General features: G+C 34.2%; 1 protein-coding gene across 1 annotated transcript; it reads right to left on the bottom strand.

Moving 5' to 3' along the window:
- Window positions 1–4,202: 4,202 nt before the first annotated feature.
- On the bottom strand, window positions 4,203–25,833 carry LOC107914250 (callose synthase 7-like). Its single transcript, XM_016843104.2, is given in 43 exon segments — window positions 4,203–4,594; window positions 5,501–5,686; window positions 6,138–6,188; window positions 6,297–7,094; window positions 7,473–7,702; window positions 7,774–7,886; window positions 8,082–8,165; window positions 8,299–8,417; window positions 8,491–8,613; window positions 9,735–9,855; window positions 9,949–10,099; window positions 10,240–10,308; window positions 10,418–10,516; window positions 10,589–10,698; window positions 11,253–11,404; window positions 11,494–11,593; window positions 12,087–12,190; window positions 12,300–12,423; window positions 12,574–12,737; window positions 12,827–12,908; window positions 12,998–13,092; window positions 13,374–13,478; window positions 13,701–13,787; window positions 13,890–13,939; window positions 14,045–14,126; window positions 15,998–16,058; window positions 16,171–16,223; window positions 16,381–16,712; window positions 16,973–17,090; window positions 17,200–17,322; window positions 17,821–17,841; window positions 17,844–17,907; window positions 17,984–18,060; window positions 18,159–18,290; window positions 18,852–18,975; window positions 19,115–19,209; window positions 19,340–19,429; window positions 20,800–20,928; window positions 21,019–21,129; window positions 21,230–21,317; window positions 21,409–21,521; window positions 23,060–23,160; window positions 25,252–25,833. Coding segments are annotated over 43 exon segments (5,670 nt in total). The 5' UTR covers window positions 25,454–25,833; the 3' UTR covers window positions 4,203–4,357.
- Between the last annotated feature and the right edge of the window lie 1,725 nt (window positions 25,834–27,558).

Here is a 27,558-nt window from a genome sequence, read left to right as displayed (position 1 = left end):
GCTCATGATTATCCCGTAAGACTTCAAATCATAAGCCGTCGAAGGGATTCCCAATCGACATATCTTCTTGGCCCCCTCCATACGGGCCCTGTGTTGTGCCTTCCTCTCAACCAACATTCATGACCCATATTGTTCATTCTCTACCCATGCATGGACATCCGGTTCCTTAAAGTTTGTGCATTACGAACAAGTGCACTATCCGAGTTCTCTTGGTTAACTGAGGGAAAGGTCTTTCAGTCTATAACCGTAATGCCATCAACCAATGAAAATGTTTGGAAGTGACTCATACTTGACACATTGAAGTTTCCCATCAATCCACAATTTGGACACTAGAGGCTTGCTAAGGCCAAGACACACAACCACCTAAGCAAACCGTCCATAGGAGCCACTATTAGTATTGTAGTCAAATTTTACTACTAGTTTCATAATACCACTAATAGCTCAAAGAAGACATTTCTTGTACAACTCTGCAGGTAAGTAAGGTAGACGAATCCAAGCAACCGACTTCTGAATATGATCTTGAGTAGTTGAGAATGATGGGGACCATGGCTGTACTGTGAGGTATTGACCAAAAATTACCTAAGGGCCTTCCGTCAGCGCCTTTGAGTAGTCATCATCATCATTAAGAAACTTGACTAGGTAAAAATTGTTTTTCCAAATCCATCACTTGAATCCTTTTGTCTCGACTTCTAGAGAGGCAAATAGTTTATTAAGGAGCGCATTGAATGTAATCCTTTGACCCAACAACTTGATGACGACTGTTCACACCATACTCTTCCTTATAAGATCATGAATTCGATCTAAGAAACTAATCGAAAAAACCCCATCAATGGTACATGTCGGCACATCCCCATCTTGCAAATCGAAATCATCCATGTCTAGGCTTTTAAACTTATTTTGAGACGACCCAAGAAGAGTGTCCCGAAAAGATGCTTGACGAGCAGTCTCATTGTCTATATCCACACCATTGCGATCAAGTGTTGGATATCTAGCACCTAGTGGCGCCTCTTACTAAAATAAGGGATAAATTTCAAAATTATACGTGAACTTGGTTTAATGTGCAATTCTATACTTGAACTTTGATTTTATACAATTTAATACATAAAATTTTGATTTGATCTAATTCTCACAAATTATTAACACAATTATTGATATAACATCATTTTATTTTTATATATTGCATGTACAAATAGTTATAATTATCAAATATAAAAATAAATTAATGTATTTATTTCTTCAAATGTGTATGATGAATCAAAATTAAAATTTCATGAATATATTTGAACCATAATCAAAATTTTATGTGTATAATTACACCACTCAAAGTTTATATATCAAATTACACATTAAATCAAAGTTCATATATAATTTTAACATTTATCTAGAGATAATTTTTTTTCTTTTATCTATATTTTGTTCTTCCGACTCTAACATCAACTACATTTGTATGACACATTTAGATATAAATTCTAGGGTAAACTATCAAAATAGTCACTTTTGTTTGTCTCGCTTATGTTTGAAATATTACGTTTTAGTCACTTACGTTATCGTGTTGTAACATTTTAGTCATTGAGTCATTAATTGCCATTAATTATGTAACGGTAAGCTGACATGGCACGTTAATAATCATTTCAAACAAAAATTTTAGATTAAATTTTACAAATGGTCCCTATATTTTTTCATTTTGAGCAATTTAATTTTTTTTCTTTTATGTTCTTTTAACTTTTCTTTTTTTCCATTGTCTTCTGCTTCTCCCTCTGTTTTTCTCCCTTCTTCATTTCTTTTAATGTAATTTTTTTTATGTTTACCATTTGTTAAAACCAGAGGCGAATCTAGGGGGCTGGTAGGGGCCCCAGTCCCCCTAGAATGAAAAATTGCTATTTAAGCCCTTTAAAAAATTTTAAAATTTTAAATTAGTAAAGGTAAAATTGTACTTTGGCCCTTAAAATTTTAAAAAAAATTGATTTAATCCTTTAAAAATTATAGATATATAGACTATTGATCGACTGTTTAACGTCACAGCAATAATGTGCAAGTGTACACTGTCGATGCAAGTATAGTAGACAGATATGAGTCTGTCAGATATGGATCCCATGAGGATGATTGTTTTTTGTCTATCAATGTCAGTGCAATAAATATATAGAAACGAGATAAATTGTGAGAGTAGTTGTCGAAGCAATAACTTGAAAACAATAAGATAAAATATGATAATGATAAACTGGGATCCCCAACGTGAATATTCAACAGAATACTAAGTGCTCATAAGGTATAAAAGGATAGGTGATTGTCGATGCATTAAATTGCAATGAATATCTTACCAAGCTTAACTTCTATATTTAATCTAAGACTTAAACATGCACATTAACCACACCTTCTAATGATGGCAATGGAACACTATTAAGAACAAGTGGATTAAATTCCTCTAATCCTCAAGCAACTTCTGTTGTCATGCTTGTTAGCTTAAACTATCGCTGCACTTTCCAGTGTCAGTGACCGCAATAATACTTCTATACTAAAAACATTCAAACCCTAAGATTAAACAGTAAAAGCAAGATTGAATAAAATAACATTTAACCCAGAAATTATGTGTACTTCCGTACAAACATGAAATAGAAAGTAATAACCATCATTTAGAAAAGAAATATAAAAGAAACAAGTGGAAAATACTATTCCTAGATAGTCTCGACTTGAATCTCTCCATTCCCTCTTGTGTCGCACTCAGGGGTCCTCGTCAGGAGCTGATCTGCGTCCCTTTCATGTCGGTTCACTCGTAGGTGACTTAAGCCGCCATAGTCAAAAAGCTTCAAAAGATAGGTTGAAGAAGATAACACCCCCAAAAAGCCTCCCTTTTTTTCCTATTCACGCGAATATTTATATTCTTCAAATAGCACAGGTGTCCTTTCATCAGAATCATGCTACCTCTGTACGTACAAGTTGCTTGTACCAGACTAGACAACTCACATTTTTTTTGTTCTTATCCGGACAACTGTCAGGTGCGGCGACAATTCTGAGCGCAATCTGAAAATACTCATGTAGCGACATCGGTATCAAAACATGACAAAATTAAAGATAAATAGGCTAAGATCCACTGAGTTATAAAATGCAATTTACTGAACTGAAAATGCTAAAATATGTGCTAAAGATAACTAAATGAGGACAAGTTAACCAATAAGTAGGGAGAAAACATATGTTCTTTCTAGTAATATCAACTATTAAAAATTAAAATTTCCTTCGACCTCCCTAAAAAAATTTTCTGGCTTAGCCCTTAGTTAAAACTAGTCCACAAACTCACCTCACTCGAAAACAATTAAATTGTTAAAAAAAATAAAAGTATAGGGACTAGTTTTAACTAGCCAAGTGTTTATCATACTATATTATATAACCAATCAATTAATTAACAAGCCAAGTGTTTCCTTTTTTTCTCTCTCACACCCTCCTCCATCGTTGCTACCTTAGGTCTTTTGTGAGCGGCCGTTCGGCCCTAGAGCGAGTGCCGCTCATATATCTGACCGCCTATGTCGGTCCTTTTACTTTTGCTATTCTTTTCGGCAAAATAATTCAAGCAGCCACCCTTTCTTTTGTGTTGGGTTACCTTCGCCAGTGAAAGGCGGCAACTTGCTTCCCTAGAGGATTTTCCCTTTTTTCCGCCACTAGACAAGCTCCAATTTTCTCGGCTTTTGTTTCATACATTCTGGTGAGGTCATAGCGCGAGGAGGCGCACCATCATTGTTTCACCTTGATGGGTCGGACACGGTGATGTCGATGATGTTGCACCGTACCAGAGTTGGTTGATTGCTGATGCCCTCTCAATGGCGTTGGATGAAAACCCGTTGATGTCCCCGACGTGCTCTACGATGGAGACAGCAATCTTGGTGGCTCTACCCCAAACCTTGGCTCCTCCTCTGAGGTGATTTAGCTGGTTGTATGCTGGATAGCCCTTTCAGATTTGCTCTCTCCAGTCATCCCCTTCCCATCTCCTTTGCAAGTGACAGTGACAGCGGCTGGGAGCTTAATGATATTAGATGTTTATTTAAAAGAGAGTATAGTTTTATGAGCAGAAAAGTTGACTAGAATCCAATCCAACTTTACGTTAGATATATATCGAAATAATTGCAATATATGCTACTCATACTCAAACGAAAATGTTGGATATAATTATATTTTAGTGCATGTATATCTACTTTTTTGAATATACATACAAATTGTCTTTGAATTGCCCCAAAGTAAAAATGTCATTAATAAAGATAAGAACACCATAGTTTAAATTTAACAAATGAAATTAATAGAGAAATTGCTCCATCTGTCTCTGTACATTACCAAAATCACAATATTACATAAAACAAACAAATTAAAAAAATCATTTAGGTGAGGACTTGTCTTTCCTGCCAGCAAGAATGATAGAAATTTGAAGACCTCTGCTAAAAGCTTGATTGAAGAGGATGCGAGTCTGGAATTCAGATACAAATGGAAGCCATGACAAAATGGCTATGGGCATGAAAAGCAGCAATGCCATAATGTAGTCATACGCCCTGCTCATCTCCTTCATAAAATTCCGCATTAGCCCCTTCAACCATGGCCTGCATGCTTGCCCAATCTTCGATTTTGGAAGCACAAATCAATGGAATGTCATGTTTATTTGTTAATAATTATACATTAAAATTATAAGGCATGATTAAAAACAATTTATAAGACATGACAATTCTGTTAGGACTGTAAACAAGCCACCAGTTTCGGATCAGTCATTGTCTGAGTTAAGGTCAAGTTCGAAAAACTGGAGCTATTGAGGGAGCTGAATTCGAGTATCTTATTGTTTGACTTGAGTAGCTTGCAAGCCTAATTGAGTTTCTTTTTAATATATACTTTAATATTAAATTAATACTAAACATTTCAATTCAAACTTGAACTCGAGCTCGAGCATAAAAAATCAAGCTTGAAATTGAGTATGAGGATTTTACTGAAAAACGAGCCTAATCAAGCGAGCTCAAACAGTTCAATTTTAAATTGAGCCCAAACTTTTAAAAGTGAAATTCCATCGAGCTTAATCCGAGCTTCAAGTCTTGAATTTCGACTTGAGCTCGAAGGCAAGCTTCTAAGAACTTGAACTTAGCTCGACTCGATTACACCCCTAAATACTATACAATTTTGGAAAAAGCCTAATACGTAAATTGGTCTCTGAACTGTCTTTCAACAATTTAGTGTCTAAAAAAAATCACAATTGAGTATATGAAATTTATTTTTGTCAAGCAAGTTAAGCCAATGGATTTAAGCTGTTTTGTAAAATGCTAATTTAGCAAGGTTGATCAATACCAAGACATCATGTGTGGGGTCTATGCTCAGCAATTAGAAAATACTTTGACCTTACATGTAGTGACTTAGTATGAGTGAACCATGCCATGGAAAACGTAGTACAGGTTTTTTCCCTTCAGATACCAAATCGAGAAAAGGTGTAAAGTTCAGGGGCTATTTACGTATTAAACCTTTAGGAAAGATTGAAACTTACAAGAAGAATGCCCCAGCCCGTGGGCAAGAAGGCAAGGACAGCAGCCAATAGATCTGATATAGTGAGGCCATATGTTTTGGATAAGAGTATGGTTATTCCCAAGCAGGCAAGAAACAGAAATGCTTTGAGCATTCTGAATACTAGCTCAAGTTCTATTCCCAGCAGTTGTCTACCAACCGATACTATCTGCAGCAAAATACCAAATCAATCTGTCAACATACAATACAGAAACAGAAGAAAAGAAAATCTTATATATGAGTTATTTCTAAACCAAAAATATATCTAATTACGGATTAAAAATAATATAAGAGAGAGCATCCTTGTAGGTGTATGCAAGCAAAAATTCATGCATAGGCTAGACTCGAATATAAGACAACAGAAAACACGATACTAATGGATGTAGGATAACACCACTTAATACTCTTCCTCACATGTAGCTCAACAAAGGCCTATACATGGACAACCAAATTACAAGCGCTTAGGCAGCAACAACAGAGCACACCTGGGCTCTGATGGAGATGCCCAGTTTTAATAAGACTACAGGAAACACAATTCTTAATAGGTGTGGACACCAATTGAGAAACATTTAATTATATGCTTCCGCTCCTCTCCGCTACAAACTAGTTTCATTCTGTACCTTTGACAATAAGAAAGCTGCTGCGATAACACCCCAAGAGAGTCCGTAAACCTGCAAAATTATAGGTTAAAACAAGATCAAAGAGAGGATGATCTTTAACCTAAATGATGTTTAATAAGGCAAGAAAAAAATTATATTAGTGAAAATAGCAAAATGTACCCTCCAACTCCTACTGTGATGAGCTATGTCAAGGTGGTAGACAATTCCATATTGATAGACAAAGAAACGAAGTGCAAGAATAATTTCAAGCACCCTTCCTCGTATATTTGTGTATTTAAGGTGCTCATGTTCTCTTTCCCACCACGATTCCCAACTTTTTTCAGGCTGAATACCAATACCTCCGCGAAATCCCATCCAACGCTTCCAATCTGCCCAATCATCCACCGTCTTTTGCCAGTCAAAACCAGAAGGGTTAAAGACAAAGGGAGCAAATAGCCAGGACCCAACCAAGAACCAAATCGAGCAGGTGATAAATAAATAAAGACTTGAGCGGCGATATGATACACCATAAACTTCGTATACAACCAGTAGTATACCAAGTTCAAAGCCTTTCACAAAGTGACTTCGTGAGTACAATCTATAGTTATCAGCAAACTTGGCATGAAAAACAACAAATCCACGCCCAGTAGCTCGATATTTAGAACCTCCATGCAAGATTGTTCTCCCAAAATAATGGGCTTTTGTTCCAAGCTGAAATGTAAAGAATACAGAGGCTAGCTGCAGCTGCATGATGATAAAGTCAGCCAGAGCAGTGCGGAACCCTTTCTCCAGGCTAATTTCCATAAGCATAGGCAAAACCAATAACAAACCCACTTGAAAGAGCGACTGAGGAATTAAAGCTGCTTCCAGGGACTTGTTCTGATTTATAATTGACTTCTCTAGGATCTCTTTTTCCATTCCACTCATAACCAAATACAAACGTCCATAGAGGAACAAATATACTGTAAGCACAGTAACCTGAAACAATGCAATGCCAAAAACAGAGGAATAAATGTTTATTCACATTGCAAGAGTGCGGGAGGCATAAAAGGAAAAACAAACGTCAAATGATATGAACCAGCCTTGTAGCTTGATGCTATGCTTTATCTCATTAAAAAAGATAGAACCAAGTAATAAGTTATAGTATTTATGGAGTGAGTTAATTTCTGAAATGACTAATTGTAGACATGCAAAGAAATACTGCTTCGCAACTGAGGAAACAAAATTAGCCCTTCCCCCAAAAGTACATGCTATTAGGCTATATAAATGATATTTGATCACCTGAACTTTATCCATTTACCAGATATTCAAGTACATAAAACCACATAAAGGAAGAAATTAGTTCGGTTTGCTCACCATGCTATTAAAATAGAAACCAACTGTTGTAAAGTAAAATGATAGCATTCTAAAGAAATCAAATCGACATCCAAGGCGATACACATCACGGCTAAGTGTTTGCTCTCCATTTCCATTTGCAACTTTAGCCTCAAAAGATGATATTTGATTCATGCCCACATCACGTCCCTTTCCAACTTGGATGTAATCATGATGTGTTATATATCCCCCTCGGAGAGTTGAATTGAACCCTGAAACCTCTTGTGGAATTAGCCAAAATATTAAACTTACGGAATTAGTTGGATTAGTTGCTGATGTGTACCTGCAAATATATCTTCACTTAAATTAATAGTTTTTGAAGCTTTGCTAATGCCACCCCTTGTTATGTGGAAGATTCTGTCAAATATGTCAGGGTGACCATAATGGAATCTTACCCTGCGAAGATGAGATAATCATGGAAACTATACTGGTGTTAATTTTTAGATGGGCCCCCAACCTAAAACCAATTGGTAATAGGTGGAGAGGCCCCTGTTATCACATTTTAACTAGCACACCATGTGAATATTAGCAACAATCAATATACAAAATTTCCCAAGTAAAAATTTAGTCAAGATGAAAATTTCAGGGTACCTCAGAGGACTTGCTAAAAAGCGTTGGCTGATAGTCACAAAGCTAGTCTCTTGATTGGACATAAACCAAGCAAGTGACGAAACACTGTCAAATTAAAAAAATACGAACATGTTAGTATCTAGACATTGTTCTGTGAAATGATTGGTTTTTGACTTGCTTGTGCACATCATTAAACAAACCAAGATCAAAATCTATAATCACAACAGGTAAGACTAACCTTCCAGTAAATATATGCTCCCTTAAACCTAATATTGTAGGTTTCCGTTGCCAGTGACAGGAGTGTTCAAACTCTTCCAAAACATTTCTCATTTTAAAAGCCTCTTCGAAATAGTTATCCTAAAAAAACAAAATATTAAATGGTGTTCTAGAACCTTACAGACCTATCTTGAGAAGGAGAAAAAACAGCTACCTGATTCATGTCTATAGTCTGCAAGGCTTCTCCTCGAGTAAAAATAAGGGCATGGTTTTGGTTTTCAGGTTTTCCTCCACCAATTTTTGTTGGAGGACCTGGAAGTTTGATGCGGTATATTTCCTAGACATACAACGAATAATCCATGTAAAAGGATGTCGTAAACAATCACATATGTTATTAAATTGACATAATCTTATGGCCCAATAGATCTGCATTGGACGATTGTCTTTGATAAAATATATGTGCCAGATACATAACTATCAACAGAGAGAAAAAAGCAAATTGCTTTCACTATCATGTCTATGATGTTCTGAAGCAAGTACATTGTCATTGTAAAAATTCATAGCACCATTTATTAGATTGGTATCAAATTATTAGTCAATCATTATGTTTGATTGTCAAGGAAATATTTTTACTTTATTTTGCCCTATCATCAGTTGAGATTTTTGTATGTGCACTTCTTCAACTTTAATATCAGAAGTTTGATGAAGTACTTCAACAAAATGGATGATGGCAGTTAACTGTTTGAGCTTGTAAGGGATTTTCATCATAAGCAAGAGAATGTTGTGTCCAAATCAATAAAAAAATTGCTAATCTCTAACATCTATAAACTTCTTTAGGAACTAGGCAGTAATTGAGTTTCTTCCCTATTAAGAACCAACCAAAGAAAGCAGAAAAGCTAGTGGAAGCTGGAAAAATATAAATAAATTATAAATTGAAACAAAGATTAATCTTGCATATCTCTACTACTATAGAGTTTCATATCAAGTTTGGTATCACAAGTGACGCCTAGTTGGAAAGTTGGCATAAAAATTAAAGTAAAACTATAACAAGAAAATAAAACTAGGAATATTAATTTCTTTTTATATATACATTTAAAACAAGAGTTATCCACCTCCTAAAGTACCTAATTTTAAATGTGTAACCTTTTTATCCCACCACATTTTTATCAAATAACTTCTACTTTCATTGTAGAACACATTTTTTCCACCTAGATAGTGTGCCAAATCTAGTATGTATAGCAGTGACAGGTTAAAGAATGCATTGCCTCATCTGGTTAACAACTAGCTTCACTCAACCTCAAGCATGCCCTATTGGGTTTAAATAAACCATAAATGGGATGGGGATGACTTGGATAGCAAATAAGGTTGGAAGAATTGCATCCTAGCAATCAATCAAAATAACACACAAATTTAACAAAGAAAAAGAAAAATGAAGATCCTGATAAAACAAGCACTTACCCTTTCATAGCCATCAAATTTATCACCTCCCTTGACAAGAACAGAGTAAAATGATTTTTCAGATTCTCCATTAACAGTCTCCTCTCTTTCATCAATATAGGCAACACGTAAAGATGGATGCCTGTACAATATTAAAATGACGAATGATTCATCAAAAGTTTTAATTTACATGGAAACTTTTGGTCTTATTATGGGGTATTAACAGGTAACATACATAAGCATGAGATCCAGAATGCTTCTTTGACAACTTTGATCATGAGAATCATCAGAATTTTTCAGAGTTCCATAGATCTGACAAGATACAACATAGGTGAATTTTAAATCAGGCAGAGCTTGCGCTCGAGCAGAGTCCTCTTCCCTTGAAGCTGCAAAGTAATATCTAGTCAATAGTTGCATGGCATGATATTTGGTGGTAACAACCCTAAAAGATACAAGACCTTGAAATGTAAAAATGAAGATAACAGTTCATATTTCTAACTGAATGCGTGTCTAGAATGCCACAAACCATTATGATTAGGTAATTCCAGGGCACATTGGAGTTCTAGGGCTTTCCTGTAGTACATCATCCCTCGCACTGACAGAAACATATATGATGATGTTATCATGTAAAATATATAGAAATAATCATCCACAACTAAAGTTGGTTTATGATGGATTGCTAAGTTGACAATCATTATGCAGACCTGATCTAAAAAGTGTCTGTCCTCTGTAAGTTGCCCAGTTACAGATATCCTCCTTGCTCTCTTGGTAATGCATTCGCTCCCGGAAGTTGGTCCATTCATCTAATTTGGAGACAGTACTAGCTTAATAAGCTCACGTTATTGCAGATGACGACAAAAATAATAGTAACTCACCTGGATATATCTTCTGTAGGTAGAACAAAGTTGATATCCCATCCTCGTTTTCTTTATTAAGCTCATCACCAGTAAAAAGAATATGTTCCGAGTAATATGGAGTCAAAACACTGACATAATAAATTGAGAAATAAATAAAAGTTAGATTAGAAAGAATAATTACAAAACACATCTTCTCTAACAACCATAAAGGTCCTTGACCAATTTCTAGATTCAAGATAATAATTTCCGTGGCATGACCCTGCCAACATTATTCTTTCAAGAAAAAGAAAAAGAGAAGAAGATACTCCTCTCCCAGTAAAAATGTCACAGTTGACATTTTTGAGGTCAAACTTTTTAAACTTTGACTTCAATTCTTTTAAATATTTAATTAATTAAAGTTTGTAAGAAAGGTATATTTAAAAACTACTTCGAATGTTTTTATAATATATTTTTTCAATCTTTATCCATAATAAAATTTAAAGAATAAGAGGTCAAAGTTGAAAATTTTTTACCAATAAAATTCAAAATGTGACAAATTTAGTGGGATAGAGGGAGTATTGTGACAAATATTTGGAAGAAGCCATCAGTCCATTGCTTTTACATTGATTATCAACGAGTCACGTAAGATTCCCAAGCTGTCATTCAGTGTAAGAACATTGAGAAATTGTAAATGGTCACTGACCTGAAGGAGCGCATATCACTAACTTTGGGCGCAGTTGGCATATTCATAAATAATGAATTGGCAAAAAAAGTAATACGGCGTCGAGCCTCTGAATTTCGAGGCACATCAGCAGCAGATTCCTTGAAAGTCAGAAGAAAATGGAGCCTAGAGACCTATAGAGAATTGAAGAATAGGATAATAAGCAAATATCAATTAGCAATATTTCAAACTAAAAAAGGATATGTAAAAGAGGATTCATTGCCTTGTCCTTCCAAGATTTGTGCCGTATATCCTGAGTGTTAATCTTTTCAAAACTCTGCCCATCTTTGCTATTCTGATAAACAGAAGCTCCTTGAAGAGCTCTAAAGAGAGGAGAGGAAATTCATTGCCCATGTTAGTGGTAAAGACTCGTTCAATGGTATAAGAGTTCAGCAAATTACCTGGTTCAAATTTCAAAAACTAGCAGATTTTTGTTTCACAAAGACTGATGGTTGCTTGATTACATCTAGGATGGCTTTTTTTACGGGATTTCATCAAAAGTACAGATCTAAATTTGAGGCTTCACTAGTCAAGTTGTGGTTGCTAATCCCAATCATAAAATACCATGAAATCTGAGGGTAAATTTGAATTTGTTGAGCTATGGATACTACTGGTTTTATATTTAGAATAAGAACATATTTTCTTATCTCCTTACATAATGATAAAGCTTTCTGTTGTAAACAGTCTGCTGAGCATCTAAAATGATTCTTTTTTCTTCGTTTTTTCATTTGCATTTTAGGTAAGGCAGTTAAAGTATCTGATCGGAAAGAGAGAAGAATTCTTTTTGATGCAAAGGTTATAATTTTCAGTTCTTACTTCTGGCCGTTAATCATAACATCATGTGTAACAGTATCCATGATACCCTGCAGAGCTTTGGTTATCTGGGCCTTGTATATTTCATCATCCCAATGATCAGCCATCTGTAACAAACGAACTCAAGTAACAGAGTGCTTAAATGTATGCCACTAAGAAAAAGAAAGCAGAGGAAAAACACAAAAGAAGAGAACACAGATTAAGCTCAATTTCTACCAAGATCTTTAGCCACTTCTCCAACTTTACACTGAGCAAAGGCATACCGCTCATCTTGAATTCTTTCAGAAACTTCCCCTGTTGTAGACTATTAGATACTTCATCATAAATCTTCAGTACAATCCTATTCCAGGATGAGAAGAAGGCAAAATTTAGAAGATGATTAATTGAGACAAAAAACAAGGAATCTCTTAGATACAAAGTTAAATTACTAGAGGATATTTAGGACTACATCTGTAAGCTCAAGCCAATAATATGAACACTTCGACCTTACTTCTTATCAGCCTCGTCTTCCAGAAGGCCATCTATAAGACATTTGATCGTCTTATAACATTCAACCACCGCTGAATGCATGTAAAAGTCACTGTTGATCAGTTTAATCAACTTGGCATCCTCCTTCCTCTTAGAATCTTTTGCTATGTTCAATGCAGCAGGAATCTGTAAGACGTTGCATGGGGATAATCTATACATAAACAACCTGCATCACATGGAAAAGTAAACCTGAAAATATACTGAATAGTGTTTACCTTACTAGCTAGCAAGAAAAGTGGCCACCGAATCACAGAGTCATCGCTTGAAGAACATGGGACAAGCAACAATTCTTGATCCCTGGCGAATTTTCAGGCAAGAGAAAAGGCGAGTCATCATATAAATCTTTATATTTCATCTGGAATAAAGTGTACGAAAGAAATCCTCACTTATTGCTAATTAGATCCTCCTCACGCATGGAACAAATGAATTCATTCCACATTTGAGAAAAAATTGCCATGTTCTTTTGTTCAATTGAATTATCCTGCCATGAGAAGTATTTTAATTTATCCAAAAGAACAAAAGTAAAATCAGGAAAAGGATCAAAATCTTCATATATAGTGATGATAAGATACCATATCGATTGATAGCAAATGCTTTTTTTGCTAAGCCAAAGAGATTTTATTAAAATTACAGAAGTGGAGAAAAAAGAAAATTGACAAAAATTATATTTAGAAGTTTTTTGATATCTGGAATGATGCACAAAAATCTTAAACATTTAAGAGAAACCGTAGATGATGCTAGAATATGCGCAATTGGCATTACCGAGAGTTTTGTCTTTGAATCATGATGTGCTAATGGCAAAAAACGTTCAATAAAAGCTCGAGGTACGCTTCGAAATCTGGATCGCAGCATCCCAAGTGTACGTATCTATTAAATAATCCAATGAAAGCAAAAATTTAAGAAGGTAATCTCCCTAATGTAACTTCGCAAATCAATGCATACAAACTTTAGAGTTTCCACAAAATCATACTTGCATACATACATGTGCACAGGTCGCAGAGTGTATGCATTTATACATGTGCACACATTCGTATACTCAGTTTTTAATTATCATATTTCTAGTAGCTTGAGCACAAGATTACTGCATACCTCACCCACGTGTCGGAAGGCTCCAAGAACCCCACCAAAAAGGGTAGAAAAAATGGCATACCATATTTGAGCATCCATAAAATAAACCTATGCATGAGTAAAACACTCAGATAATGAAACAAGCTATTAAGCAACAAGAATTATGATCATGGCATCAAATTTCCCATTACAAGGTTCTTAAATGCTTACCAAGATAATTGGAGCCCATATTGCTATAAGAGCTCCAACATTATGAGCAACTACAGAAGGTTTAGAATTTCAATTACTAGATGCTACAGAAAGATATAAAAAGAGAGTAAAATAATCACAAGGGAAAATAAAATGTAAAAAAAGAGGTATATTACCATTTGGAACAATCTTGTACAGTAGATAGTTTTCGACATGCATATCCAAAATTTCCTTGGTTGGTCGCACAAGTGGAAAAATCTTAAAGTGAAAGCAAGTAATAGAGGTTAGAAGCAACCTTTATTTGGTTTTAGCATATTCTCAAGAAAACTAATTCATAAAAACTGACACAAGTGTAGAAAGATCAATAGCAGCATAAACTAGCAATCTAGCTGCAGGGGGTGAAATCACTAATTTCATGTTTGTGGGTGGAGGGAGAAAAAATATATGTGGAAGAGACTTCTATGAAAAATACAAGAATGAAAAAAGAAACTTAAAAAAAAAAAATCCCCAAATATTTTTTCTTCGGTAATATATATTTGCAGAACTTTCTTGGATGTTTAATGTTTTAACAATTAAAAGTACAAAAAGCAGAAAAAGAAATCAACAGCAAAGCTCAAAATGGAAAGTTAGTAACCAATTATAAAACTTAACAAGTCAGATGCAACATTATCCTAAACGGAGATTTCTATAACGGCCAAAGTAAAATTTGTTTATTTGCAAACAAGGTCTTTCAAAAGTGCATGGGGGTAAGAGGAGGCCTTTGCCAGCTCCTTTTGGCTTCACTTCTGCCTAGTTGTGATCCTGCAGGAAGTCAAGAACTAAAGAAACCAAAATTCTTTTAACTACTATAATTATCACATATTTTATCTGGTATATTCTTTCTTGACACCTTGGAAAAAAAAAAGGATAAAAACCTCCGTAGAACAGCAAGAGGATTTTAGCATGTTGCAGAACAATGCAAGTGATGGTCAAACTACTTGCATTCTTCTCCAACAAGCTTAAATGATTATCCTGTTCCCTCTATTCCTTTATCAGCTGCAGTTCACCATTGTGTTTATATCTATTGGAGTAAGTTTCAGTCAACAAAGACAATAAATGACTGGCAAATTTCTTTATTACCTGCAGTAAAGAAAGATCCACATCCAAGACAAGACTCCATAAAAATATTAATTATATTTTTCCCCAATAAGGCTATATAACATTATGTTTTCCCAAATCATAACTTCATTTCATATGACCAGTGACGAAATTCCAGATTATGATCCATACGGTTAAGTGGTGTTATGCAACCTCTATTATGTTTATGTATTGGGTTACCTATGTCTTATATCAAAGTTGGGTCCCTCTGCCTATTGCAAATTGGTTTTAGTTTGATGCTTAACATGGGATCAAAACTATGTTCCGGTTTGTTGTTCTTCCTGTCTAACCCCAAGTGGGGTTGATAACTCTTGGAGAGGTTGTCTACATGTAGTCCCTTTGAGCTACGCATGAGGAGTATTAACTGGTACTATTCCGCATCTATTAAGTAACTTTTTTGTGGTTGTATATTAAAGTTGGGCCCTCCACTTGTTACCAATTGGCTTTAGGTTGGATTCTTGAAAGGACAGGAGTTCTTAAAAGAATTAGTTCCGTCGATTTCTTCTGCTATTATTCCTAAATTCAAGAATAAGAACAGATAATTTAACTTGTAAAAGAAGCAACAAAAATCAAAGAATGTTAAGAATTATGCTTCCCTATCTAGATTTTTTCAATTAAGATGCATGATTATCATACATATTAGATTACTAGATGCTTTAGAGGGGAAAATAAAACACAGAGCATCCGGCTATGGAAACAATTTATTTGGCATCAGTTAAATTGAACCTAAAATTACAAATGCATTTTCAACCAACTCCAAGTAGTAAGAATTTCGTAGTTTGCTTTAATGTTGCATGCCAGTTTTGACTTACTAAGTTTCATTTTAAAATAAAACATGATAAACATCATATACCATGAGGGTAAACGTGTAAAATAGATAATCACATGTAATTATGAACAATGATTAATGTAATTGAAACCAATATTTAGCTAATTTTAACATTTAAGAATTTTGATCTTCAACTGATTCGTAAATATAAAGGAGATATCACCTCAACAAAATAGCTGAATGTTAGCTTGATGACTAGCAGCATAATCCAAAACATCGTGTACCTAAGTGCATTCAATAATTCTGTCAGTGGAACAAGTTTAACATGAAGCTTATATAGAAGAGCCAGAAACATTGTTGAGAAAGCAACAACCAAAAACATTGTTTTTCTCTTACTTTAAGAGTGAGAAGAAGTCCTCATGCATGCCTCTTCCCACATAAAGTTTAGGCTGGAGCAAAGAATATATATGCACAAAAGTAGAGCAAATTTAAGCAATAACATAAAGGTGGAAGATAAACGGGAATAGAAGCAAATTTGCATACAACTGAAATAACAAAACGAAAGCACAAAAAATGTCAAACATAAATAATGCTTGATATGCTTACCTGATTCCACCACATAACAAGAGTAACTATCCGCCAGTTTGAAAGCTCCAACTTTTTCCGCAAAAGTGGAAGCACAAATAATACAGTAGCAAGTAAATCAGGTATCAGATAAAGTACGATGAGATAATTATATAATGACTGGTTTTGCATATTCCCAGTCCAGTGCTTTAGGAACTCGATGACCCCAGTTGGATTCTTCACAGAAATGGAATAACCTATTGGCAAAATCACGACCCAAATAGCTCCCATGATCAATTTCAAAAGGTACCGCAGTATTTGGTTAAATTCAAAGCTCCTCCAAGCGTTGAAAGTAAGAGCTACATCCAGAACAGCTGCAGAGAAGGAATAAATGCAAAGATGAAAATCATGAACTCACTCTATTAAACGCCTGTCATTAAGTTAGGGTATAACTGATTGCAGAACTTGTAAGTGTATTGATATATAAACTTTATGAATAGCATTGTTCTAAAAAACAAAATTGTGAATAGCAGGCAGGAACCATTATCATGAATAAATGGTATTTCAAATCATGGACATTTATATAAGACTGCTTCTGTACCTACAGTAAGTGTCATATGGAAATTTTTGTTACCTTCAAAAAGATTGAGAACAGCAGAAGTAATGAAAATGCTTAACAGTCTTCTTAAGAAACCTTCATCAAAAACAGTATAAACAGATCCAGAACGCCTCCATGCAACTATTACCATAGCCTGAAATATAAAATAAATATATAAGAAAAGGAAAGAAATATACAGATGCAATCAACTGATTGTGTAAAAGAGTAAGAAAAATTCAAGACAGAAGGTTAAAAAAGACTACCTGGAAAGCCACTACGAAGAATATCCACATTCGGTGAAAACTTCTATATAAGTGCAGAAACGTGCGGCCTTCAACAAAGTTGGTTTTATGCTTCCTCTTCTCAATAATGCATGGATTAACAATCTGAAAGGGACATATGTAATTTAAATAAAATCTTAATAAAAAGAATAAATTGAAAGATACTAATAGAGATTAATTTGACAACAAAGAGAGCAAGCTCATATGTTTAGAAGATGCTGAGCAATATATTTCACAGCTTCCAAATCAACATAGTTCAAAAGACTCAAAATCACAATAAACTTTTAGTTCACAGTGTGCATGCAAGAAAACAGAATTAGAAAAAATTGTGAAATTTCGATAAAGGTGATCATGATAAACAATGATATAGGAACATAATTTTTTTACTAACATGACCAATTTACTAACTAACAATCCTTCCAAACTTTCATGCTTGCACAATTAAGATTTTTCAATATCATCTCTCCACAAAAAGAAACTACTATGAACTAGAACTTTTTAACCTAATTTTATTGAACAATTATTTTCAAATTAATCACCTAAGAAAATAAAATTTATGGCTAGCATAGATGAAGGCCGCAACTAACAGGGAAAAGAAGCTACCTCATTTGGAAGTGGTATTTCATCAAGATGCTGAAAATAATATTTTCACCTTCTCTTCTCCACCTTAGCATAAAGCAATTTTCAGACCTAGAGAAAACAATTTTCAGGATTCCAATTATCTATTGGTGCAGACAAAACCATATTCAACATTCAAGAAGCTCACCAAAAGAACTCATTTAGATCATCGTAGTTGCTCCATGTAGAATGGCTTGCCCTGCCTTCTTTATTTTTTCTTGCTTCCTTTCCCACCAAATCATATCAGAATTTAGGTTTAAAGTTTTTTTTTAAAAAAAAAAAAAGGATCAAACAATTTTCCAAATAGAATAAATTATAATTACCTTAAGCAGAACCTTGTAGATAGGTGTTATGACAGTTCTTAAAAAGTATTCGTGGTCAGGCACTGCTGTTTGGTTTGCGTCACTAACAGGATGTACTTTGCAAGATAAAGTTTCAAAAACATCGCTTGCCATCTTCAAAACCAACAATGTAATATTAAGCATGCCACTTTTAGAATGACTAGATTCTATAAAACACTGACAATAATGAGAAAGGGAATAGTTATAACATGGAGTTTTGACCATGTTATCAGTATGGGAATTTTCAGGTTCAGACTTGAGCTCAAGACAAAAGTCAAAAAGGCTAAACAAATACCCTCTTTCTTATGCATTTATGCATTTTAACATAAATTCGTACACTATAGACCTATAAACACCTATGATATTTTAGTTTAGATTAGATTTTGGATGACAAGCGCTAGAATTTGAGATATTAAGTATATAGATTTTTCCCCCTCTGTTAACTCTTTCGGGTTCTCTCCCTAGTTCTATTTTTCTACCTATATTTCTCCTGAATTGCTTCTGGCCTTTAGACTCTGATTTCCCCTCTAGATTTCCATATTTCCATCTCTTTCCTCTATTGATCTACACCATTCCTATTAGCTACCATGCTGTAAACTACACACATCATAAAAGAATGACTAAAGATTAATTATGCACTCGAAGCAATCCTAATATTAGTGATAGGAAACATACATTGTGGAAGATATAGCAAATACATTCAGGCATGAACCGTATATTTGATGCTTCACCCCATATGAGAAGATAAAGTCCAATATAAATGAGTTGTAGCTGTTGTACTGCATAACCTTGGGGATACCTACAAAGTTAAAAGTTTCAGTGAACATCATAAGAAAAAAGAGATCAGTGTGCTAAATTCCTGGCATAAGTTTTCATAATAAATTTAACTTGGTAAACAAATTGAAAAGCTTCGTCTCATAAGCACAGAAAATATATACCTTTTAATATTCGGTTCACGATGCATATAGTAACACCATGATTCATAATTCTTGAATATTTCATCAGTTAAATGTTGTATGGTAAAACTATCAAGCTGCAATAAACTTGGCATTAATCATCAACATAAGATGTCATAATAGTGTTAATCAAAGCTGCAAAAGCGTAAATAGAGAAGTGAGACTCAAAAAGAAAGCATGAAGCTGCAGAGAGGAAAAATGATTTACCTGATAATAAGTTTCAAGATTCCTACTCCTCACATGAATGTTGGCAAGTAGCAATATTAGGTGCTCCCTTTGATTTGCTATATTCCCTTTCTTCAATACCAAAAAGGATAAGAAAACATCTTGTTATTAGATGAAAAGGAGCCTCCTTTTATTTTTCTTTTAGAAAATAACATTCATGATATAATTATCAACAAAAGCCATTGAGTCAACCTGTCTACAGAGCAGGTTACCCACCCAGCCCAAAAAATTGGCCCAAGTTGGGCCAAACTGGACTTGGAATTTGCAATTTATGCCAGCTCAGCACGAATTACTATTCATTGAATAAAAATTAATATAAAAACATTTTAATCTTTTCTAAATCGTAAGATGAGCTTTCAAGCTGGGTATGGGTAAGGAAAGTAAAAAAATTCGAGCCACATCACGGCCGGACCACCACAGGTCTGCTATCAAGTTAAAGAATCCTTTGCTTCATTATCAAAGCCTCCCTCAAAGGTAAGACATTCCTAGATGCTTGAAACATGCACACATGAACTTCCCTCATTTAAACAAACTTTGACATGGCCTTCATAGTGCAAACAATGTTTGACATATCTTCGTGTAATGAGGAAAAACAAAACCAAAAGAAAACTTGACATCTTTAAAAAAGAAGAAAACAGGAGAAAAGAACTCCATAATTCTCTATTCCCACAAAATACTGGGTTCAAGAAAACTATCACAAATGATCAAGAGTTTTAGCAAGCAACAACTATCCATGGTGTTTAACTACCTATCTAGTCATTTATATTGTTGCAAATATGAGGGTGTATTCGATAAAAGTGAATAATTATAGTTTAGATCCAAAGGGTTTACTGGAAGCATCCTGGAACTTTTTGGTCCCAAAAACCAGACTGCTGTTGCCTTCAGAGAGTAGAGAACCATATATTCTTGAACTCAATGATGGAAAAACTGAACTAGTTTAACTAGCAAACAGCAGGCTGCCCAATCTAGTATGGTATAAAGAACTCGGAACATCATGAACTGGCAGAAAACCAGTTTAACCAGTAAAAGCAGTTTTATATTGTTCTTTTTCTTTTTGTAGTTGATGAGATTTGAACCTTCAACCTCTAGTTTTTTTAATAAACACCATTTCATTGAGCCAAGATTAATTATTTACTCTATTTAATATATATTTACAGTTAATTTATTTTTAAATACTTAAAACTTTTATTAAGCCGTCTGGTACAACCACTTGAACTAGAGAATTGATCTCCAGTCTGGTTTTCTAACCTTGCTTGTACTGTTATCTATTGCCTTGATGATTCTATTATTAACAAACAGTCAGCCTAAGTAACATTGGACCTTAAAAATAAAGCAAGCTTATATAGGTTAAAATACGTACAAGGCCAGAAATGCATATTGGTTAGAGCGCAAGAGCTAGTATTAAATAAAAGGTGAAATGAGGTAAGAATTTGAAGCATTACCTGAAAACCATAAAGAGACAATAGCCAATCAAATATGTCATTAACATATAAATTGACATCTGAACCTGAATGAGCTATGGGCATTGGCAGATTCTCCACATTACGTATGGCTTGAAATGGAACAGTGATCTGTACAAGCACAAGGGATCACCACTGTTAGAACTACAATTAATGAGAACAAGTAAAAGCAAGATAACATAATACTGCATAATAAACTACCTCAGGGAGTTTCATAATTGGCGGTTTTATCCCAACAGCATAGAGCGGAAGAATGTTGTAATGTTCATATTGTTCCTTTCTGCTCTCCAGTTCTTTAACATATTTGACAGTCTGTCAAGCCAAAATCAATTATGAAGTACTTTTTCAGTCCTCGCAAGTGTAAATGAACCCTGAATCTTGTTTAATGATTCCAAAATTAGATGAATCAAACCTTATAATCAACTTGTGAAGAAGGTAACACTGTTTTCAACACATCACGCAAAACCATTGCAATCTGATAAAACTTAGCCATCTCCTCCCTTTAAGAGTAACAAATAGAAGAAGATAAGGGCAAATAACCAATATGCTAAGCTAGATTAAGCATGTTCATGGTTCAAAGTAAGGCCTCACGGTTGCTTTGTATCTTGCCCCTCTTTAATATTTTTCTCATAGAATATCTGATAATACAATTGGGTTTCCCTTTCATCTGTTCTTGCAAGTTGACACTTTATTTCATCTTTTTCCTGCAATGCAAAAAAACAACCTAAGGATTTTGAAGCACAACACATAAACTAAAAGTAAAAACTACAATAACAAATCTTACTAGTGGGGATGTATTCCTACTCTTAAATGAAGGGAAATACCGTTAATATTCAAATTTCTTAATTGCAATATTACCTTAACACTAAACAACTATAAAGAAAAAGAAAGGAAAGGAAGGTTAAGGAAAGGAAATGATATGTGTGTGTATGTATGTATTTTGTTTGGATAGTTAAAATTAGTAAAAGAAAGGAAAGTAAAGGAATTTTCACAACCTTTGTTTGGTTAAACTGTGGAAACGAAAAGAAATAATTGATTATAATGATTTTTTTTCCAATTATATCATTTTTATAAAATAATATATATAAAAATTAATGGGATAAAAATGGTATTTCACATATTAAAAATTTTTATTTCCCTTTCCCCAGCTTTTTCCCCAAATTGGAGTAAACAAAAACTGAGTATTTCAAGGGAAATCAAAGCATATTCAACTCCCTTTACTTTCCCTTTCCGTCCTTTCCCTTGTTTTAGTCCAATCCAAACACAAGGTAATGGTGGCTCCACATATCAAATGTTAAGGAGGTAACTTCTCCTTAATAAACCCTTATTAGCCCACTAATTAACAGTCTCTAAATCATTCAGAGATTCAAGTATCAATTTAGGATACTATAGAAAAATCCATTTCTGATCCCACTAAATGATTATGTCTCTAGTTCACAGATGATCTCATGACCGATTATTATTGCTCATGGATTAACAGAAGCATTTTCCTCTTTATGACTAATTAACCTAACTACCCTTGTTTGTGATAAATAAGTAAATATTATTATAAATATTAAGGCAATTATGAGAAACAAAAAAGCATCCAAAGTACCATAAACAAAACAACTCAAATTAGAAGTTTACATTGCCAGGTAATGACTCAACAATAGGCTTTTAGTCTGTAATCGATATAACAGTGATCAAGTTCACAATAACAGTGATAAATCAAAATCACTCTTCAACAAGGATGCTAGCTGACACTTAAATTATCTTTCATGTTACAAATTGATTTCAAGTTTCTCAAAGAGCAATATCTAGCTACTTTTCCTTTAGGTGTCCAAATAAAATGAAAGCTCATAAATAAACAGAAGAAATGAAACTTCTTTCTTCAGTTTTCCTTTTAGCAAAGAAGGAAAATGCATTAGCTAAATATGCAAATTTCCCATGTTAAATTTCTTGCAATCACCATATAGCAATAGTTCTTTTGTTAATCATGATGATATATAATCGGTATTCAGCCTTGATATGAGATAGTTAAAAGGAAACTTTGGCCAATAAACCGCACAGAGAATGTCAACAAGATAAAGCATGAAGTTAATAAAACATAAACAGAATATGTATTCCTCTTTGTATGTGACATCAGAAGAAGAAATTAATATTCGAAATGTTAATGACATCGAACATGAATTGATAAAACATGAACATTCTTTCAATTTCAAAATGGAAAACAGTGGACAACTAATAGCACTACAAGATATACCTCTTCTATTTTAGTTGACAAATATGTCTTGAGCTGGCGAACACCGCGTCCACTGGATGCTGGGTCCATCCTGTCAGCCTCCTTCAATGCATAGACACGGCCTAATCATACAAAAAGTAGCAAAGCCTAAAAGAGTAAATTCCAATTCTAGCAAGCATACAGAAATTACTTTATGCCACACATTTTGTAACATTTTTTTAATTCTTATATCAGAAGATAACAAGAAAACTTGATAGGTTGGTTACAATTAAATAGAAACAACACAGCGTCACAGATTTTATAGCAACATCCCATTCATGAGGATCAAAAAAGCCTTCTTGTAGGCAAAATGACTGATAGCTGTTTTTGCTTATCCCTGTCGTCTGAAAGATTGAAACTTAGTTAAGCGTGTTAATTATGAATGAAGCTATAAGGAGAAAATAATTCATGTAGCTCTCTCATGACTAATATAACTAGTTACTTGCTTTTCAGCTTTGCTTTGGAAACAAACACACATAAAAAGGCATTCTTATATACGTAATTATTATTAGATTCCTTCACTGTGAAGTTGAATAATCGTTGGATATTTCAATGTTTGAATGGGGTTCATGCCAAATGAAGCACAGTAAGCAATGATCCACCGAAAGTCTAAAAAGAAATTATAATTAACTCCTATTGGTATATATCCTCTCAACACAGCCTAATCAAAAGCCAATTTCCAGAATGATAACAAGGGACACATTATACTTCCTGTGCAAAAACTAAATAAGTTAACATTGGTAGCAATAACAAGATTCAGTTCTAGCGTGTATATATATAAAGTAGGAGCCTACCACATTGGTTGGCATCTTCAATTTAATTCGGTGTTGTTAAAGTGTGCTTTAGCTCCAAACAATAAAACTAATTCAAGCCCTTTCAAACTAGGTGCACCTTCTATCAAGCGTGCATTCAGTGCACTTAGGCAACTTTTGTAAGGAAGTAGGTGCAAAAGAGGCCTGCCTATTTAAAGTTCTCTTTGATTTCCTTTATTTCTAATACGTCCAACTCTCTACTTAATGTTTGAATCTTCAACAACAAGCATGGAATCATAAGGATATCATGCATATTGACCAACAAAAGAAAAGAAAGTTTTGCATGTTTTACAGGACAAATCAGAGAATTATTTGGAGTTTATTGTCAAATTTATATATACTTAGCTTATTTTATATGTACACCGACATACAAAAACTCAAAACTAAGATATTGTGCCTTACTTCAATGAAACCAGCATCCTTTTTTTATCTTTACATCTCAGGCAATATAAGGGTCCTAGTGCTTCGCACACTTCATGACACTGATTTAACCCAAACACTCTTCTTTTGTAGCATAGTATTAGAGCTCAAAATATTTGTACCTTAATAATTTATGCAAAGTTTTAAGGTATGCATCCAGCATCCATCCTGAAAATCAAATTGGCTATAGCCTGAGATGTCTCTATTGTATCTCAGACCCCCAAAACAGCCAAATATAGTCAAAGGGAGCTTTATCAGTTTGTCTTGCCTGACAAGAAAGATCAGAAAAATGTATAAATAAATTTCTTTCCTTGCCTATGACATATTTCAAATCACTCCAAGAGTGAAGACGTCTATAGAAAAACTACGGTTGCCTTTAAGAACCATGATATTAAGCATTCAACTTAAAATCAATTTGCTATCGACAGAGTCGCCGATTTGAATATAAGACAACAGGAAACTCAAGACTTAATAGATATGGAATAACACCACTTAAAAGCGAGATGCAATTTTTAGTGAAGAATTTGAAATACCTATAGATATTTGAGAAAATTGAGTAACTTTGAAATATATAATCAAATGAATCTTAACTAACTTATACGTAATGCACAATCGTGTACATTTCATTCTCACAATTTATATATCAAATGAAATCCGACTCTAAAAATCCAGATTCATATTCCCAAGCATAGCACAAGTCTACTATCATAAGATTATTCTCATTAACATTAATGAAAAGCTCAGTTAACGAATTCCCTGCAGCTATCAAATTACTATTTGTCAAAATATCTTCACACTGAAAGCAACTGCTAAAGGTTAATATTATGATGTAACTAGGAATCATAATAAGTAAGGTAGTCCACTCCTTAGGAAAACCCATAGTTTACTATTTAAAAATAAAAGCAAAAAGAATATGAGAAGTTCAATCAGAAATGAAGTTACAGAGATGGGCAACTCTGGGATTATCATCCTGAATCTCGTTGGCGACTCGAAGAATGAGAGCAATGGAGGGCAAAGATGAGGGAACCATGTCAGTGTCAACAACCGAGTTCCCGATATTGCTAGGAAGATCAAACATCATCCCATGCGCCTTCGACATCCTCCGTACCGGCGGCGACGGCTTCGTGCCGCTCGAACTAGCCATGCTTCAAATTTACAAAAAAGGCAAAACCCAGGAAAGTGCCACAGTGCGGCAGAGGTGTTGTGATTGACACTGAATTTAAAGCAAGAAAGAGTGAGAATCATAGTTGTTTATATAATAGTACGAGAAACCAAAGCAGAAAGAAGATTTTTATGACAGGGCTTGGACGTTCTTTTCGCTTTTGTTTTGCAGCTTTGGAATCTAATTCTGGGATAGAGAAGGAAGGAAGGAAGGAAGCAACGTCAGTTTGCAATGAAAATATGATAGTGTTTTTGGTTGGGGAACTTGTCCTGTGGGTTTGGAAGCGGGAACTCAGCTTTACTTTCGTCTCTTTTGCTTTTTGCTTTTTATTTTTTTAGGCTTCACTGTTTCAATATTGTTCATTTCGTGTTTTGAAGGGTTATGTATTTCTTTTCTTTTCCTTGTGACAATGTGTTTGTTATTTAAATCATACAACACCACACCCCACATAAGCAAATCACCAACACTCATCCTAAGAAAACAAACATACAAAAACAACTAAGAATCAAATTTGAATTATAAATTTTTTTAGATCTAAATATATGAATTAAAATTATAATTTTTCATTTTTAAGGCAAGCCTCCTACCTGCTCCTTGTATTCGCTCTTGCCCAATAACATAGTACAATATAAAATCGACAATCTTTTTGTTGGGTAGGATTCATATTTCAGTCAAATTTGAGAGATAATCTCTCAGTTAAACTCTGTTATTTGCTTTAGTCGAACTCTGATTAGTCTAGATTATTTTATTATTATTTGACTTATGGATTTAACCTATAAATAGGCTCTTTTACAACCTTAGAAAATACACCCATTAAATATTAGAACTCATAACACTTTTGGAGAATTTTGTGTTTACGTTTTGAGGGTTCTTTGTTTTTGGGTTTCGGGGTTTAGTTTTTTATCTCTATCTTTTGTACTCTTCATTCTTTTTTCCATTATAGTAAATTTATCTTTGCTCGTGGTTTTTTATCCTCTTTGGAGTGGTTTTTCCACGTTAAATTTGTATGTTCAATTTCTCAATTGCTTCCGCTATTTTTTACTTGTTTGTTGCTTAATCCGGTCAATCCCCAACAAGTGGTATCAAAGCTAGTTCAGTTTTCATAGGTCAACCCGCTTAGAGATGGCAACAACAAGGTTTGACATTGAGAAGTTTACTGGTGTCACAAATTCCAATCTATGACAAGTTTGGATGGTGGCAATTCTAGTTCAGATCGGTCTAAAAAAGGTCGTTACCGGGAAAAAGCCTAAGAATCTAGATCAGACAAAATGGGAAGAGCTTGATAAAAAGACCATGTCTGCAATCCAGTTGTGCCTCACGAATAGGGTTTTGCAGGAGGTATTGATGGAGAAAACCTCATTCACCTTGTGGAAAAGGTTAGAAACTCTTTATGTGACTAAGTCTCTAGCTAACCGTTTAGTGTTGAAACAATGTCTATTTACGTTTCGCATGAACTAAAGTGAGCTTCTTAGAGATCACATTAGTCAATTTATTACTCTTTTGAATGATTTAAAATAATGTTGAGGTTAAGATTGACGATGAAAATCAAGCTATGTTATTATTGGGCTATTTACCCTCTTCATACAAGTCTTTTAGGGATACCCTGATTTATGGCAGAAACAAACTCTCGTTCGAGGATGTGAAGGGTCATTTGTTGAGTAAAGACAAACTCAACAATGAGTTTGGTTCAGATAGCAATGCAGATAAACAAACTTCCATTTTGGTAGCATCAAAGAAGCGAGACAAAATGTGTCGCTATTGTAAGCAGTTAGGTCACGTTAAAGCATATTATTATAAACTGCGAAATAAAAGGGCTGCTGAGAGTAACTGTTAGAGTTGAGTGACTTGAGTCCTTGTTAAAATAAAATAAAATAAAATGGTAAAATAAAATAAAAGTAAAATTCATACAAAACTATACTTCTTTTATTTTACATTGATTAGAATAATGTTTTTCAACCTTACTACACTTCATCTATTGAACATTGATTAGAATAAGGTTTTTTCAACCTATAAATATATGTAGTCTAAACTTCTCTTATATCATTTGAATTCGACATTAGTGAATTTTCTTTTCCTTTACCCATGGT

This window comes from Gossypium hirsutum, chromosome D10 (assembly GCF_007990345.1).
Source record: "Gossypium hirsutum isolate 1008001.06 chromosome D10, Gossypium_hirsutum_v2.1, whole genome shotgun sequence".
Lineage (NCBI taxonomy): Eukaryota > Viridiplantae > Streptophyta > Magnoliopsida > Malvales > Malvaceae > Gossypium > Gossypium hirsutum.
This window is presented reverse-complemented; position numbering and strand designations above follow the sequence as displayed.